Here is a 16,742-nt window from a genome sequence, read left to right on the forward strand (position 1 = left end):
AGCAGAGTGGAGCTGCAGTGGAGTTGGGGCTAAGGAACAGCCAGGGCAGAGTGGAGAGAATCAGGTCTGGGTGGAACAAGCCGAGAATCCCCACCACGGCCAGTCACGGGGGCAGTGGGACTTCTGGGTGGCTGCGGGTATTCTCTCACAGGAAGAACAAAATGAAGGAGAGTGGAGAGAAAGGCAGAGAGCTAGGGGGCAGGATAAGAAACAGACAAGCGGGTGAGAATGGGGAAAACAGTGGGGACAGCATGAGACTGAAGAAACAGAAAAAAACTTCGTGTCTCCAATCAGTGTAAAGCTTTCCTTCTGTCCTATAAAGGGTGACTCTAGGCTTCAGCTGGTATTTTCACTTCTGCTAGGTTTTGTTAAACACGCACCTCACCAGAAACCCACTCTGTTTATTAACTAAGAAATGAGCGCATCTATCTCGAGAAAGGGAGTGCCCGGCAGGTTCCTCCGCTCTGCCAACACTGCTTCCTCTTCCTGCTGCACAGCCAGGGTGACCCCAAGTGGAAGCCCACTGTGGGGCCCCTCAAGGGGCACGGGCAAATCTTTGTTTTTTAAATGTGATTTCCCCTTAGGAGTCACAAACCAATTTTGGGAGAAAGGCACCAACACTAAAGGTGTTTTTTTTTCTTTTTTTTTAACTCACCAACTAATGACATAATTAAATTTTAATTTGGATTCCTTGCAAGACACATAAAAGGCTGAGACATTTTGAGATGAAAGGAAGAGCTGGACAGGGTTGTAGGATTAAAGAAGAAAAATGTCCTGTGGTAACCACAGGGCACCTGATTTCCCTGTGCTGATACAGTCCAAATAACTGTAAATTCTGATGATTTGTTTATTATAGCAATTCCTTTTTATTGTGAAAGAAGTCAGTTCATTTAACAAAGGCCAATGATGTCAGGTAGAAATAAACATCTGATGTAATCGATCAAAATGTCAGAAAAGGGGCACAGCTTGTTTTAGATGAATCCAGTTTTTGAAAGCATGTGGGCGCTGAAGAAGTGGGTGATTCCTCACACTCCTCCCACCATTGCCGAGACTCCTCTAATGGGCAGGCTCCCCTGCGCATTCCAAAAGGATTCAAGGTCCAAAAATGGGTGTTGACATAGACTTTTCAGGAATACATCTGCTGTGAAAAGTAAGATGTTTGTAGCATTGGGACTCCAAGCAAAGCATGAAGAAGGAGATACATTTAAAAATGTTTATTAAAGATTGAAAAGTTTTTCCACGTAAGGAAAAGGTGATCAGAGTCTCTCCACTGTACGTTCGGTTCTGACTTGAAGACTGATGATTTAAAGTAGATGCAGCCACTTGCATTTCTTGCTAAAAATAAACCTAAAGGAGCTTAATTTAAAAGCTATGCTAGGCAGCTGTTATTAGGTTTTAGATCAAATACCAGTGGGCCCAACTCCATGTGAGACAGGGTGAGCCTCATTAAGAAGTGTGGCTAAAGAGGCGGCAAGGAGGCCAGTATAAATTATCGCCCTTTAGAACTGATGTGGTCGCTTGCCTGTTCACTGAAGATTTTAATTAGGAATTTATTCTTCTTCACAGATGCTTCATTTAGTTGTGTTTTAATTATAGACCTTGAGAACAAAAGCAAAAATAACAGCGAACAGAGCCAGGCCCACCGACATCCTCAGCGCCCACTCCCAGGGTAGCCTTCGCCCTCGCAGCGCGGCGCTGGGGCACGCGGGGGCTCGCCACGTTGCAGCAGGGGGATGCGACACGCAGCTCCGGGGCTTCCCAAGCCTATTTTTGAATTCCTATTAAAAACAAATAAGGAAAAAAAATAACTTTAAAATGCGAAGAAAGTCCTATTGTGTTATCAATGTAATGGGTCCCTAGAAAAGAACTTTAAAAAAAAATTGAGATATAACTTTCACTGACTTATAACACTGCATTAGCTTCAGGTGCACAACATAATGATTCCATGTTTGTATATGCTGTGAATGACCAGCACAGTAAGACTACATAGCATCCCTCACCACACATAGTTATGAATTTATTTTTCTTGTCATGAGTAGTTTTAGCGCATATTATCTTTTTGCATTAGTGTTTTCCTTTCCTTTGGATATATTCCTCGAAGTGGAATAGCTGGGTCATATGGTAGTTCTATTTTCAATTTTGTAAGGAAACCCACACTGTTTTCCCTAGTGGTTGCACCAATTCATATTCCTACCAACAGTGCACAAGGGTTCCCTTATCAACACCATTACCAGCCCTTGTTATGTCTGTCTTTTTAACAATAGTCTTTCTAACAGGTGTGAGGTGATGTCTCACTGTGGTTTTGACTTGAATTTCTCTGATGATGAGTGATGTTGAGCATCTTTTTATGTACCGGTTAGCCATCTATGTGGCTCCTTTGGAAAAATGTCTATTCAGAGCCTCTGTTCACCTTATCAGATTTTTTTTTCTTTTTTGCTATTCAGTGGTATGAGTTCTTTATATATTTTGGATATTATCCCCTTATCATATATTATATATGTAATTTGCAAATATTTTGTCCCATTCAGTAGGTTGCCTTTTCCTTTTATTGATGGTTTCCTTAGCTGTGCAGAAGCTTATTAGTTTAATGTAAGAAGGAGCTATCAGATTTCCAGTCAAAATGGTAGTGTAGGCAGACATGGCTTGCCTCTTCGCACAAACAATCAAAATTACAACTAAGATATAGAACCATCATCACTCAGAATCAGCAGAAATTGAGTTAAATTAAAGTCTGACAACTATGGGATTAAAGAAACCACATCCATCCAGACTGGCAGGAGGGGTGGAGACACGGAACAGGTTGGTCTCTCTCACCCATGTGTGGTGGATAAAAATCCACAAGAGATATCTTGGAGCAAGAAGTGCCAGCCCCACACCAGGTCTCCCAGCCCAGGGTTACAGTGCCAGGAAGATAAGTCCCCATAGCTTTTAGCAACAAAAACCAGCAGGGATTGTGTCAGTGGAAGAAACTGCTGGAGCCCCAAGCAGTTCCTCTTAAAGAACCCACACAAGGACTCACCTCCTCAGACTCACACCCTCTGAGCTCCAGCACCAGGGTAGCAGCATGAAAGGCAGCAGTGACATACAGGGAGGAACTGAAGTATCTGGCATCAAGGTGAGCAGAGGCCATTGCCCCTTTTCTAAACCCTCCCCCTATAGAGCCAGCAAGCTGGTGCCCTATCTGAGACTCCATCAACCTGGCTAACACTGACCCACCTTGGAGATCCCCAGAGACTCCAAACCACCCAACTTACAGGCCCACCCAACCTGTTTTTCCATATGAATAGTCTTGGCTCTGCTGCACACCTTTTAAATCCTATCACAGGCCAGGTACCAGTAGCAGCCAGCCTAGATTCACAGCTTGGCATCACCTGGGAATCTCCAAGCCCAGCACAAGTAGAAGCCATCTCAGATTGCTTTATAGCTCAGGCAGGGTGGCCCTGGGCAAAACACAGGTGGGGGCTGACCTTGGCTTGCACCACCCAGGAAATCACATGGCTGGTACCCAATGGAAAGCTACAGACTACATTGGAGAACCACCCTGCCCCTGCAGAGATGATCCTGCACAGAGGGTGGCAGTTGGTGGTCAGTGGTTACAACCAATCCCTGCAGCTGACTAGCCTGGGTAAATCCCTCCCACTGATTTGCCAACAGCAATCACGGCTCAACTACAAGAGGAGGGTGTACTCAGCCCACATGAAGGAAAAACCTTGAGTGCCCAGCTTGGGTGATTAGGGAGGCTGTGACACTGGACCCTACAGGTCATCTAATATATTAGGCCACGTTACCAAGACAGGGAGTCATTGCAGCTCTACTTAATACATAGAAACAAACACAGGGAGGGTGTCAAAATGAGGAGGCAAAAAACATGGCCTAAATGAAAGAATAGATCAGAACTTCAGGAAAGAGTCAAACAAAAGGGAGATAAGAAATCTATCACATGCAGAGTTCAAAACACTGGTTATAAGGATGCTCAAGTAACTTAGTGAGGACTGCAACAGCATAAAAAGATCCAGTCAAAAATGAAGGATTCTCTAATTGAAATAAGGAAGAGATTACAGAGAAATAACAGTAGAGTGGATGACGCCAAGAATCAAAGTGATGATTTGAAATATAAGTGTAAGGGACAAAGAAGCCACTGACTCTCAAATCAGTAGGAGATAATTAAGATGAATCATGGAAAAGGGGCAAGTAAATGTCATTCCGCAGCTCCTCACACATATCTCTGGGATCAAAAGCAGGAAGATTGTCATCACCAAACAGAGAAATGGGAAGATGTAGTTAGATAACTTTGCAAATAAGTTGGAGATAGACTTATAACTAGATTACCCTTAGTTAACACCCTGGCTGGTTTGGCTCAGTGGATTGAGCGTCGGCCTGCGAGCTAAGTGTCGCTGGTTCGATCTTCCAGTCAGGGCACATCAGAGAAGGAAAACTCTGACTCCAAAAAACCTCCGCTGCCTTGCGGCATACCTCTTCAGGGGAAAGGCTAAGGGAGTAAACCCCGACAGAAAATCCGGAGCCGGAGTCCCTAAGGCGGTTTGACGTTGTAGTCAACACCGGCAACTCCTGCGGCGCACCTGAAGCCAAGCTGTATTGACTCCGTCTTTCCCTTGGACCCTTCAGCTGCGAAGAGAGGGGGGGTCTGCTGCATGGGCAACAGCAGACCCTCCATATCACCCTGCCCAGGCTCTGTAGCTTCAGCTTCACTGGAGAGGACACTCCAGCGTCATCGCAAGATGTCGATTCAACACGGGAGGAGACAGATACCGTGTCACTCCCGAGTCGGACTGCACAGCCATTCTCAGCAGTGCAGATAGACTCTTAAGAAGCTACACCATCGTCTCTCGAGACGGATGGCTGCCTTGGCTTGGACCCTTAGTTAATCACACCCTGAGTTAAGTAGTTAATCTCATTAGATTGTGAACCCAGATTAATCAGTAATGGAGAAATGGGGGAGAAGAAGAGGGGAAGGGGAGCTAATGGTGTTAGGGAGGGGGAGCTAATTGAATTAGTATAAAACCAGTTTTCTTTGTTTACTTTGAGCGCACCTGCCCCTGGCTGGCTGTGCACCTGACTCTGTAGACTTGTGAATAAACGCCTCACTTTGCTGCTAAAGTCCATGTCCTGGTATTTTATTGTGAGCATTTCTCACATAAGGAAGAAAAAAAAAAATCAGAACAAGAAGAAGAAAAAGAATAAAAAAAAAAAATGAGGATATTACAAGTGGCCTCTGGGACAACTTCAAGAGATCCAACATTCACATGATAGGGGTGTCAGAAGAAGAGAAAGAGCAAGAAATTGGATATCTATTTGAAAAAATAATGAAAGAAAACTTTCCTAATTTGGTGAAGGAAATAGACATACAAGTCCAGGAAGCACAGAGTCCCAAACAAGATGAATGCAAAGAGGCCCACTCCAAAACACATTATAATTAAAATGCCAAAGGTTAAAGATAAAGAGAGAATCTTAAAAGCAGAAAGAGGAAAGAAGTTAGCTACTACAGCGGAGTTCTCATAAGACTGTCAGTTGATTTCTCAAAAGAAACTTTGCAGGCTACAAGGGATTGGCAAGAAATATTCCAAGTCATGAAAAGCAGAGGCCTAGAGTCAAGATTGCTCTATCTAGCAAAGCTATCATTTAGAATTGAAGGCAGAATAAAGAGCTTCCCAGACAAGAAAAAAACTAAAGGAGTTCATCATCACCAAACCATTATTATATGAAATGTTAAAGGGACTTATTAAGAAAAAGAAGATCAAAACTATAAGCAATAAAATGGCCAAAATACATATCTATCAAAAACTGAATCTAAAAAACTAAGCAAACAAGAACAGAGACAGAATCATGGATATGGAGAGTATTTTGATGGTTGCCAGATGGGAGAGTGGTGTGGGAGAATGGGTGAAGAGGTGAGGGGATGAAGAAGTATAAATAGGTAGTTACAGAATAGCCACAGGGATGTAAAGCATAGTGTATGAAATGAAGTAGCCAAAGAACGTATGTGTATGACCCATGGGCATGAACAGTGGTGCAGGTATTGCCTGAAGAAGTAGGGGGTGCTGGGTGGAGGGGGACATAGAGGGAAAAATCAGGACAACTGTAATAGTATAATCAATAAAATAAAAAAAGGAGCTATCACTCGGTTGCTCCTTCAACCCTCAAATATTCAAACACCCAATACGAGACAGATGGCTGCACGTTAGGTATAAATCAGTTTCTTTCCTTGAAGGGTCAGAATGAGTTCATGATTTTCCATATTATACATAATCTATATGAGAGACAAACAGTACTCATGGAGAAGACAATTAATAAAGGGTAGAATTTGTGTCAAGTGGAGTCGTATCATAAATGTACCCAGTTTTTAGCAATACAAGCATATTTATTCAGCAACAACAGCAACAAAGAAGGGGAGGGAGAGAGAATGAGAGAGAGAGAAAAAAAACCTTGGAAGCCATTTTATTCAGTGAACATATTCCTTACAACAGAGATTCCCAGCCGGGCATTGTTGCAGGAGAGCTGTCCCCAACCCTCGGGGGTCTTGAAGGGGTCTGGGTGGCTAGAGGCATCCACCCAACATGCAGCCTCTCCATTTACGGTGATGCACCACATAACTACTCTCGTTTGCTCTGTGTGCCATGCACGGCAATGGTGGGGAAAGCCCGCTTGGAGGGAGCATGAGAAGCTATGGGACATGACCTCACTACTTTTTAGGAAGCCTCCGTTCCCTGATGCTGTTTAGCGGGTGTGGAGAGGAGCAAACGGGAAACCTGACCACTCTCAGGGTGGTTCTGGTGTTTCAAAATGCAGTTTTGACTCCATTTGTATTTCCACCTTATGTACAGGCTTTAGAATTCGCACCTCCCCTGTTGATACCTGAAGAACATGTTGGGAGATGGTGGTGGGGTGGGGGTGGGGACAGCAAATACTAGACGGAAGAAACAGTGTTGGGGAGGTGGGGCAACCAGAGGCAGTATATACCACAGGCATGTCTGTGGAGGAACAAGAAATCCACAGAAGCACAAAACGTCTTTCAACAACCACTGCACTTTGCTCACTCTTCCCTTCCAAAGCTCTCCAGCAACCTCCTGCCGACGCTGCCGGCCTCGTGTGGAAGTGGGAGCTGCAGCTCACCGTGCACAGTAGAAGCATTGGAACTGCACTTCCAAGAAGTCACTCTGGCAGGAAGATGGAGGGCGGGCTGAAGGGAGCGGAGAGAATGCGGGCAGGGAATCCAGGGGCCAGCAGTGGCGACTGATGAGGTGGGAGACGAAGATACCCTAAGTTAGGATGATGGTAGAACACTGGAAAGATGAAACAAAAGACGTCTGATGTATAATCAACAGAATTTGAGTTCAGATGAGTAGGTCATGAGAGGTAGAAATAGTAGGAATGGGGAAATAAAGATGACTTTTACAAACCAATCTCCACCATCTAATATTTACCTGTAATAGATGTGGAAGAACTCTTGCTTTGACTATAGGAGACTAATTGAAAAATTAATAAAGCTGTTAACCACAAGGGCAAATCTCTCAGTGGGATGGGAGTCAAACCATTATTTGCTTCTGTGCTTCGCAGGCATCTGGGCCTCAGGGCACCCATGGGTGTCTCTGCACTGTGAGCCCCATCCAGGAGGCACAATGCTGGACAGACGGAGTTGCGTCCCCGACAGTGGGACAGGGCTGGGGCTCAGTGGTGCCTCCAACCTGCTGGGCCCTGGGAGACCTCCCTCCTGTAAGACTGGCTTTCTGTCTGATATTTTGGAGCTGGAACTATGTTGACAAGCTTTCATTTTAATTGACTGAAAGAAAATAGCCTCAAAGTCCCACCGAGAGCACTCACAGAAATAGCAACCCTGGGACAGAATGCAGTCCTTCAGCTGAAATGAGAGAAGCAGTGAGCTCCTCAAAAGCAGCGAGGCCGCTGATTCATCTCTGGATTCTGGGAAGCTGCACGGCTGGTTCCAGGGGTACTCAGTACTGTTTAGAAATGAATGAAATGGACCATTGAGTGAATGAATGAATATAAGGTGTGTATTCCAGACGAGATGGAACCGATCAAAAACATGCCTATGTCTGGTGATCAAAGTGTCCAGTGACTCTTTCCACATGAGTCATGAGTTGTTGCCTCTAGCAATCAAACCATTACTTCTTATGTCTGGGTTCACAAGACCAGAACTAAGAGGATGATTAATTTCTCTTGGGCCCAAGTTTAACTTCATTATTTTTTAAGATTTTATTTATTTACTTTTAGAGAAGGGGAAGAGGGAGAAAGAAAGACAGAGAAATATCGACTGGTTGCCTCTTGCATGAGCCCCAACCAGGGACTGGTCTGCAACCCAGGCATGTGCCCTGACTGGGGATTGAACTGGTGACCTTTTGCTCTGCAGAATGACTTTCAACCAACTGAGCCATACCAGTCAGGGCTGGAGTTTAACATTTTTGAGTCACGTGGCTTTGAGACACCGACGAAGACTACAGACTGTCCCCTTGAGAAATGTGGAACTGCTCGAGCACATGTGCACACAGCCACACTCACAGACCTGTGTCTGACTTCAGGAGGTTCACAGACACCCTCACCCAGGGGTGGAGCCAGGTATTGTGGGGCCTGAAGCCTTCTCTTTAACAACAACAACAACAAAAAGAATACAAAATTAGGTAGAGGGCCTTGGAAGGGGGTCCCTCAAAGTGTGAGGCCCTGAAACCTCAGCTCTATTTAGCTTCTGGGAAAATCCACCTCTGCCCCACCCCACCTCACCCCACACTGTTCTGAATGCCAGACCTTGGTTCTGCGCCTGCAATTCAAGAAACTACCGCTCAGTGAGCACTGGTGCCAGGCCAGGAGCAGGCTAACCTGGGCATGCCTAGGGGAGTCTTCAGCATTAAGCATTTGGCTGGGTTCCTAATACATCTGGCTTCACAAAGCCACAGTGCAGGTAATGTGCCTGTGCTCTCAGCCTGAGAACAGCCTCTGGACTTTCGACAATAGTTTCTCAAAATTTCTTCCTTGCTTCCTCCCAATTCATTTGCCATACAATTTTGCTCAAAATGTAAAAGTTACCTATTAAACTACCACAGTGGATTATCTGTGCTTGTGTTCAACATAATCACTTTCCCTTGGGTGCTGATTTTTTCCCTCCACCCCTCAAACATTCAACATATTTGAACACAAGGGAGCCATAAAAAGTATCCTGCTGCTGAACCTCTGTCCTGTTCCTCGTGAACGAGTCTGCGTCACAGGGTCACACGGAGAGCAGCAGCATGCACAGGCAGCCCACAGGAAGCCCGCCCGCCCTGCCACGCCACTCCCCCTGCGCCCACAACAGTCGGAGCTTGACAATAGCAGGAGAGGGAAGCATAGCCTGTCTCCACCGCACTGTGCTTCTTCTGTTGTGTATCTTCACCTTTCACCAATCCAAGGGCTTGGGTAAAGGAGTCTCCTGATATGTTTTAAAATATCAGATTCCAAAAAGTTTCTCAGATGACACAGTAATCAGTAGGCAGCTAGCTTTGTACCTTTCAATTGTCACTTCCACTGAGATGCAGAAGGAAAAGTAATCTATAAATATAGGAAATGCAAGGAGTTTCTCATAAAGTCCAAGATGCTCAAATATCTAAATGTACAACTATAGCAGATTTCCATAGTTAGAAGCAGCATTCATGAGTAGGAAATAACGTAGCATTTCCATAATCTAATGAAAATTAAAAGCCCTTATAGGTAAATTGGTGAAATATAACCAACAGTAAAAGTTTACACACACACACCACGATGTATGTAACTGACTAGGGAAAAACTTACGGTAAATAGTTCTAGAAAGCAAACCGAAGACTTGAACAATCCCTAAACCTCCTAAACAATAATGCACCAAATATGAGAAAGTTGTTGCTTAATAAAACTAACCAGACATCAGCTCTCAAACTTATAATTTTTAAGAAATAAAATTCCATTTAGAAATCCTTTTACAAAACAGAATCTAAACAAGGTAGGAAATGACTTTTGTTAGGTTAGAAATGTCCCCGTATTGGTGACAGTAGACTAAGGACATGCTGATAAAGTGTTAACTGATTAGCACGGGCTTTCTTTCCCTTGTAGATCTCTGCTCTCTAACTGGCGAATTCTTAAACATATTCTACTAATTTTTGAAAGTATAGTTTTATCAAATCTTATTAAAGTAATAAACATGTTACAGTAGAACCAGGTATATACAACAAAAGCAAAACAGAAACAACTTTGATGTTCAGAAACTTTAGGGATCAGATTTCAATCAGTTAAAGATAAATGAAGAGAGTGGAGAAAATTTAGTCTAGTTAGATGATAACAGCAGTCCATCTCTGATTATTCCCCCTTCTCTAACCATTATTTACTTGCTGGGGGAGGGAAAAAGAGGTCTTTAACCTGAGCACTCTGAGCACCCTGAGGTGCACATGGGACCCGTTCTAGGAGTCCTAGGTGCCTGGCTCTGGGCTCTAATCCCAGTTCCATCTGAGGATTTTTGGGCAAATGATCTATCCTCTCTTTGCCTCCCTTCAAAATCACCCCTAAAATGGAGATACCGTTAGTATTTGCAAATCATGTGGTTTTTATGAGTATCAAATGAAATATGTATATTAAGCATCTTAAACATTTAAAACTCAAATAAGATGAACATATTCCATGGTATCTGTGGTTCTCATGGAAGATAAATGGCAGATCCTTTATTTACAAAATTACAAAGTCACTATTTTGCTTTTCAAATATGATTAATTGATTTAAGCGATTTTTGTTCCTTACACATGTCATCAGGAGGCACACAGTACAATGAGGGGATACAGGTTTCAAATTCCACAGACCAGAAACTGACCCCAAGTTCAGACATTCATCAGCTGTGTGACCTTGGGCAGCCGGGTTAAGCTCTCTAACCCTAATCAGCTCTTCTGTGAAGCAGGGATACCAATATCTACCTGAAGATGTTGTTGAAAGGCTTAGATAATATGCCCAGAGCCCAGGCGGAGAGCCTGGAATACAGAATGTTTCAATAAAGGGCTCTGTTCTATTATCTTCCAGGAGCGTGGCTTGGAAAATGGAGAAGGCTTTAAAAACAGATGAAACCCATGTCACTCATCAGCAGTCCCAAGGTGACAATGTCCTGTCCTGGGCACCATCCTCACAAGCACTCACCCGTAAGGGAGAAGCTTTGCGCCTTCTTCCCTGGGCCCTCTCTCTGTGGAGTGAACCTTTTGGAATGACACTAAACTAAAACCATCCCAACATAAGAAGGAAAACCTGGATTCCACAAGTTATGAAGAGGGATTCCACTGTCAGATGTGCCACGGACCCATTTTTACCTGCTTTTCCTATCAATGTCTAACACTATTGTAATGCTGTTTACAAGAGAACTAAAAAGGAAAAAGTCACCGTCAACCCCACAACTATACATAAAACATTTTTGCCCTTGCTCCGTGCCCCGCCTGAACTGGTCCTCCCCCCTCTCCCCACTATCCACTCCCTGCCTTCTGCTCTTACTGTTCTCTCAGGCGTCAGTCACCCTGGACCCCCAGCAGGAAAACCTGTTGGCTGGCTCTCACCACAGCGCTCATCAGCGGTAGTGCACGGCCTGTCTGCCGCTGTCTGCTGCATGATCCCGCATGCACTGCTTCACAGTGGGGCTGGCCTGCCTCTCCAATGCACGCCCAGGGCCAGCACCAGGGAGGGGACGGTGCAAGTTGAAAGGATATTCCTTAGTTACACACACACACACACACACACACACACACACACACACACACACACACATAAGCAAACAGTCTTTCCATATGAACTGCAATTTACCTATCCTTGTATTTATTAGACTGTAAGGTAAATGGGACACAAAATCAAACATCACCAAGGGTACACAGTATAAATATAAAACAGCACCCGAGGGGGATATGAAATTACCAGCAGAGCAGAGTACAGTGTGCTAGTTTTGTATTGCTATTTTAACAAATCAGCACAAACCTGGGGTCTCAAATCCGGCTTCTAGAGGCTGCCTGAATGTGGACCTTTCCCCCATTTTTAAGGCCTCTAGCATAAGCTTTTATATAAATGCCCTTGTGATTTACATTGGACCCAGTGGGATAATACAGGATAATCTCAAGATTTTTAATTTAATCATATCCTTAAAGTCTCTTTGCCCTGTGGGGTGACACATTCACAGGTTCCTGGGATTAGGACATGAATGTCTTGGGCAGGGGGTACATCCTTGTGCCTACTACTCATGGCATGTGTGATCCCCCAAGATCTCATTATCCTGCTAGAAAGTGTGCTTGGTTCAGGCAGCACTGGACTAGCTGTACAGAAGAACGCGTTCCAACAGAAGCCTAATGCTCTACACATTTAGAGGGGAAGGAGCACAGGGCACCCCCAGGGACTCCATGGCTAGTGACCCTGAAGCTCAGGGCTCAGCTTCTGCTAAGTCTTTTTATTTTCTTTGAGCTTAGGCAGACTGGCCGAGGTAGCTGTAATCATACTGAGTTTAGACTTGGTAGTAACCTATCATTTCTAATGCAGTATAAAGAAAGAATCCCCTGGCTGGTTTGGCTCAGTGGATTGAGCGTCGGCCTGCGAGCTAAGTGTCACTGGTTTGATCTTCCAGTCAGGGCACATCAGAGAAGGAAAACTCTGACTCCAAAAAACCTCCGCTGCCTTGCGGCATACCTCTTCAGGGGAAAGGCTAAGGGAGTAAACCCCGACAGAAAATCCGGAGCCGGAGTCCCGAAGGCGGTTTGACGTTGTAGTCAACACCGGCAACTCCTGCGGCGCACCTGAAGCCAAGCTGTATTGACTCCGTCTTTCCCTTGGACCCTTCAGCTGCGAAGAGAGGGGGGGTCTGCTGCATGGGCAACAGCAGACCCTCCATATCACCCTGCCCAGGCTCTGTAGCTTCAGCTTCACTGGAGAGGACACTCCAGCGTCATCGCAAGATGTCGATTCAACACGGGAGGAGACAGATACCGTGTCACTCCCGAGTCGGACTGCACAGCCATTCTCGGCGGTGCAGATAGACTCTTAAGAAGCTACACCATCGTCTCTCGAGACGGACGGCTGCCAACGGAATAAAGAAAGAAGAAAAAATCAAACCACTGCATAATTATTAAAATAACTATCAAGATAAAGATTCCTACCAAACACACTTTACTGCTGCCCAATCTCATGAGGCTAATGGTGTTATTTCTGTGTTTCTCTGCAGAGGACTTTACAGGAAGGCCAGCCTCAGGTCACGCACAAACTCTTCACGCTACCTGTCTTGTAGTTGTGAGCCATGCTGAGAGTTTGTAAATGTGACCTGTAGATGGCACATTGCTGAGTTTTCTCTGAACATACGCACACATACTTGATCTGCTCACATTAGAACATGTTGCAAAATGTGTTTTAATGAGGAACAGTTGGTCTGGTTCTGCTCAAATAAAAGATATCCCTGTAAGAGAGTTGCCACCTGTCTTCCCATCTTGCAGTGCAGCTTCTAAATGAGTTCTTCTGTCCCTGACACCTGCAGGTGTTGCCAGGGCCCTGAAACCACATTCCTCATGCCAGCTCCTTTCCTGAAATTGATAGACAACCTCGGCCCGTGCTTGGTGTCATTACTAGATTACCAGGACATACAGGGGATTCAGGGTGACAAGTTACCTTTCTCTACTCTTCCTCAAATTGGGAGCATCTTAATATCATATAACTAGGATGGCCTAATTACCTCCAAACCAAAGATGTTAGTGTTTTCTAGTTCTAATAGGCTATGCAAATAATGTAACATGAATCGTCCGTTAGCATTATTGGTACTCTGGCATGGAACAGAATCACTAAATTAAACTTGGAATCAATTGCACTTTTTCATTTATTTTGGGAGAACATTTACATTTTAAAACCTCTGTCACAGAGTTACATGGTGACAGCACAGCACTGTCAATCCTTTCTGCATCACTTTTGGGCATTAGCAATTCTAAATCAGACATTATCTATATCTAATTTTCCCTCCCCCTCTCACTTCACATGTGTAATTGCTATCAGGTCATTAGAATTGCGAAGATTATTTTAAACTGGAACGTATACACACACACACACAAATCACTATAATCTTGTTTTTTAATCTTATTTTGGTGATAGCAGAGTAAACACAAGGCTTTGCTAATAAGGCCACACATAAATTATTAAACTACTTACTGTATGATCAAATGCATTTCAGATTCTATTCTGAATAATTTTGCCTTGATGGTCACCCAAGGAAGAGGTCTGACATGTCCCTGCATGATCTTGGTGACCCCTCCCTTTCAGAACACCCAGCTCTCTGACTTGAACTGTGCCAAATGAAAAAAAAAAAAGAAATAATCATATCCAAAACCAAAGCTCAGCATCAGCCCATCAATAAATTATTACTGTAAGATCTCTCTTCATCTGACTCAAGAGATACGAAAACAACTCGGCTTCCAACTTCTTTTAGTGGATTCAAAATAGTTCTTATGTGTACAGTTTTCTCATGGCTTGGAGGCACTGTTAGAGCTTGAAGTGGACGCTAACAGGGATGAAGAAAAAAATAGTTTCATAGCTCCTAACTCAAGATAAATTAGAGTTTAGAATATTTTCTTTAAAAACCTGAACATACGGCCTATGAAGAAAATCTATCAAAACCAAATATATGATCAATGTGAGGGAATTTTCATAGAATATATATTATGCTGTATAGTATATTATCAGAAAAAGAATCTCAAAATCTCCTGATTTTGAAAAGTTTACTTTGAATAGGAAATTATTTTTATATCAGAAGGCTCTCTTGATCATAATCCCATTTTATTGTGGGAAAGATAAACTGAAGGAAGCACCTCTTCAGGTCAGCACCGAACTGCTGCTCCGGTCCCTGAATTCAAGGAGTGAACGAAAGGCGGCTGCTCAGAATTCCTAATGCCTTCCGAACCCCCTAGCTGTGGGGCTTTATCTGAACACCTTCATCTTCCTTAACTTTCTTAATCTTTAACTTAGCACCAATGCGTATTCACATGAGCTTACGCATTCCTAAAACTAAGGGTGGCATGGCAGGGTAGGAGAATCAGATCTAGAATTAATAACACAGTATCAAATCTTTGCCAACAGCACTACATTGTCATTTGTTTATATATAACCTCTCTCGTTCTACTAAAAATGAGAGGTAGCAAGCTTTGCCAAAAGGTATGTTATCAGAGGTCTGGCATCTTCGCTGGAGATACACTTATTTTTACTTGTTCACTATTATTATTATTTTTTCTCAAAAGGGGTTTTCTTACTAGGCATACTTAAGAAAATTACTCTAGAATTTAGGTAGGTCTCTCTTCTGCTAACTAAATATCAGTCATAGATGTACAGACAAATATACACACACAGCCTTGAAATAAAGAAACAACGGAGAGGCCCACTTAGAACTATGAAGTCTGAGCAAATATTTCAAAAATTTATACAAAACTCTGCATAGCAACAGTGATCCTGAGAAAGAAGAACAAAGCTGGAGGAATCATGCTACCTAATATGAAACTATACTATAAGTCCACAGTAATCAAAACAACATGATACTGGCATAAAAATAGACACAAAGGTCAAAGGAACAGAATAGAGAGCCCAGAAATAAACCCACACCTTTATACTCAATTAATATTCGACAATGGAAGCAAGCACATACAGTGGATAAACAGAGTTTATTCAAATGTTACACCAGTAACCATAAAAATCCTAGAAGAAAACAGGCAGCAAAATCTCGTATATTGCTCGTAGAAATTTTTTATTGGATATATCGTCCCAAGCAAGGGAAACAAAAGAAAAAAACAAAAACAAAAACAAATGGGACTACATCAAACTAAAAAGTTTCTGCACAGCAAAGGAAATCATCAACAAAATAAAAAGACAACCCACAGAATGGGAAGACATATTTGCCAAAACATCTGATAAGGGGTTAACATCCAAAATTTATAAAGTAGTCACAAAGCTCAACACCAAAAAAACAAACAACCCAATTAAAACTGGGCAAAAGACCTGAATAGCCTTCAGGTCTTCTCCAAAGAGGACATATAAATGGCCAATAGACACATGAAAAGATTCTCAGTGTCACTAATCAGCAGAGAAATACAAATTAAAACCACAATGAGATACCATCTCACACCTGTCAGATTGTCTATAATCAATAAATCAACAAACAAGTGCTGGCAAGGATGTGGAGACAGGGGAAGCTTTTGCACTGCTGGTGGGAATGCAGACTGGTGCAGCCACTGTGGAAAGCAGTATGGAGACACCTCAAAAAGTTAAAAATGGATCTGCCTTTTGACCCAGTGATCCCACTTCTGGGAATATATCTGAAGGAACCCAAAACACTAATTCCAAAGAACATAAACACCCCTATGTTCATTGCAACGTTATTTACATTTGCCAAGGTATGGAAACAGTCCAAGTGTCCATCAATAAATGAGTAGATAAAACAGCTATGAGATATTTACACATTGGAATTCTACTTGGTTGTAAAAAAGAAGAAAATTTTACCCTTTGTAACAGTATGGACGGACCTGGAGAACATTATGCTAAGTGAAATAAGCCAGTCAGAGAAAAACAAATACCATATGATTTCACTCGTATGTGGAATTGAATGAACAGACTGAACTAACAAGCAAAACAGAGACAGACTCATAGATGGAGAGATGACAGCTAGTTGTCAGGGGGAGTTTAGGTGGTGGAGGGATTGAGCAAAAAGGAAAAAACACTCATTGGCATGGACAACA

At 43.2% G+C, this 16,742-nt stretch overlaps 1 protein-coding gene across 4 annotated transcripts in view; it reads right to left on the minus strand.

Annotated features, from left to right (window-relative positions):
- Positions 1-842: 842 nt before the first annotated feature.
- CDKAL1 (CDKAL1 threonylcarbamoyladenosine tRNA methylthiotransferase) overlaps positions 843-16,742 on the minus strand; it is a 638,543-nt gene continuing 622,643 nt past the window's right edge. For 3 of the 4 annotated variants that reach the window (XM_090271743.1, XM_090271744.1, XM_090271742.1), the window contains one exon: positions 843-1,778. In XM_090271743.1, coding sequence (XP_090127869.1) covers positions 1,587-1,778 — 192 coding nt within the window. In that variant the 3' untranslated portion in view covers positions 843-1,586. Of the gene's footprint in view, positions 1,779-6,725; positions 7,302-16,742 lie in introns of those variants that run through there. The other variant, XM_090271745.1, reaches the window with a different exon arrangement.

This window comes from Furipterus horrens, unplaced genomic scaffold (assembly GCF_987537825.1).
Source record: "Furipterus horrens unplaced genomic scaffold, mFurHor1.1.pri manual_scaffold_3, whole genome shotgun sequence".
Taxonomy (NCBI): Eukaryota; Metazoa; Chordata; class Mammalia; order Chiroptera; family Furipteridae; genus Furipterus; species Furipterus horrens.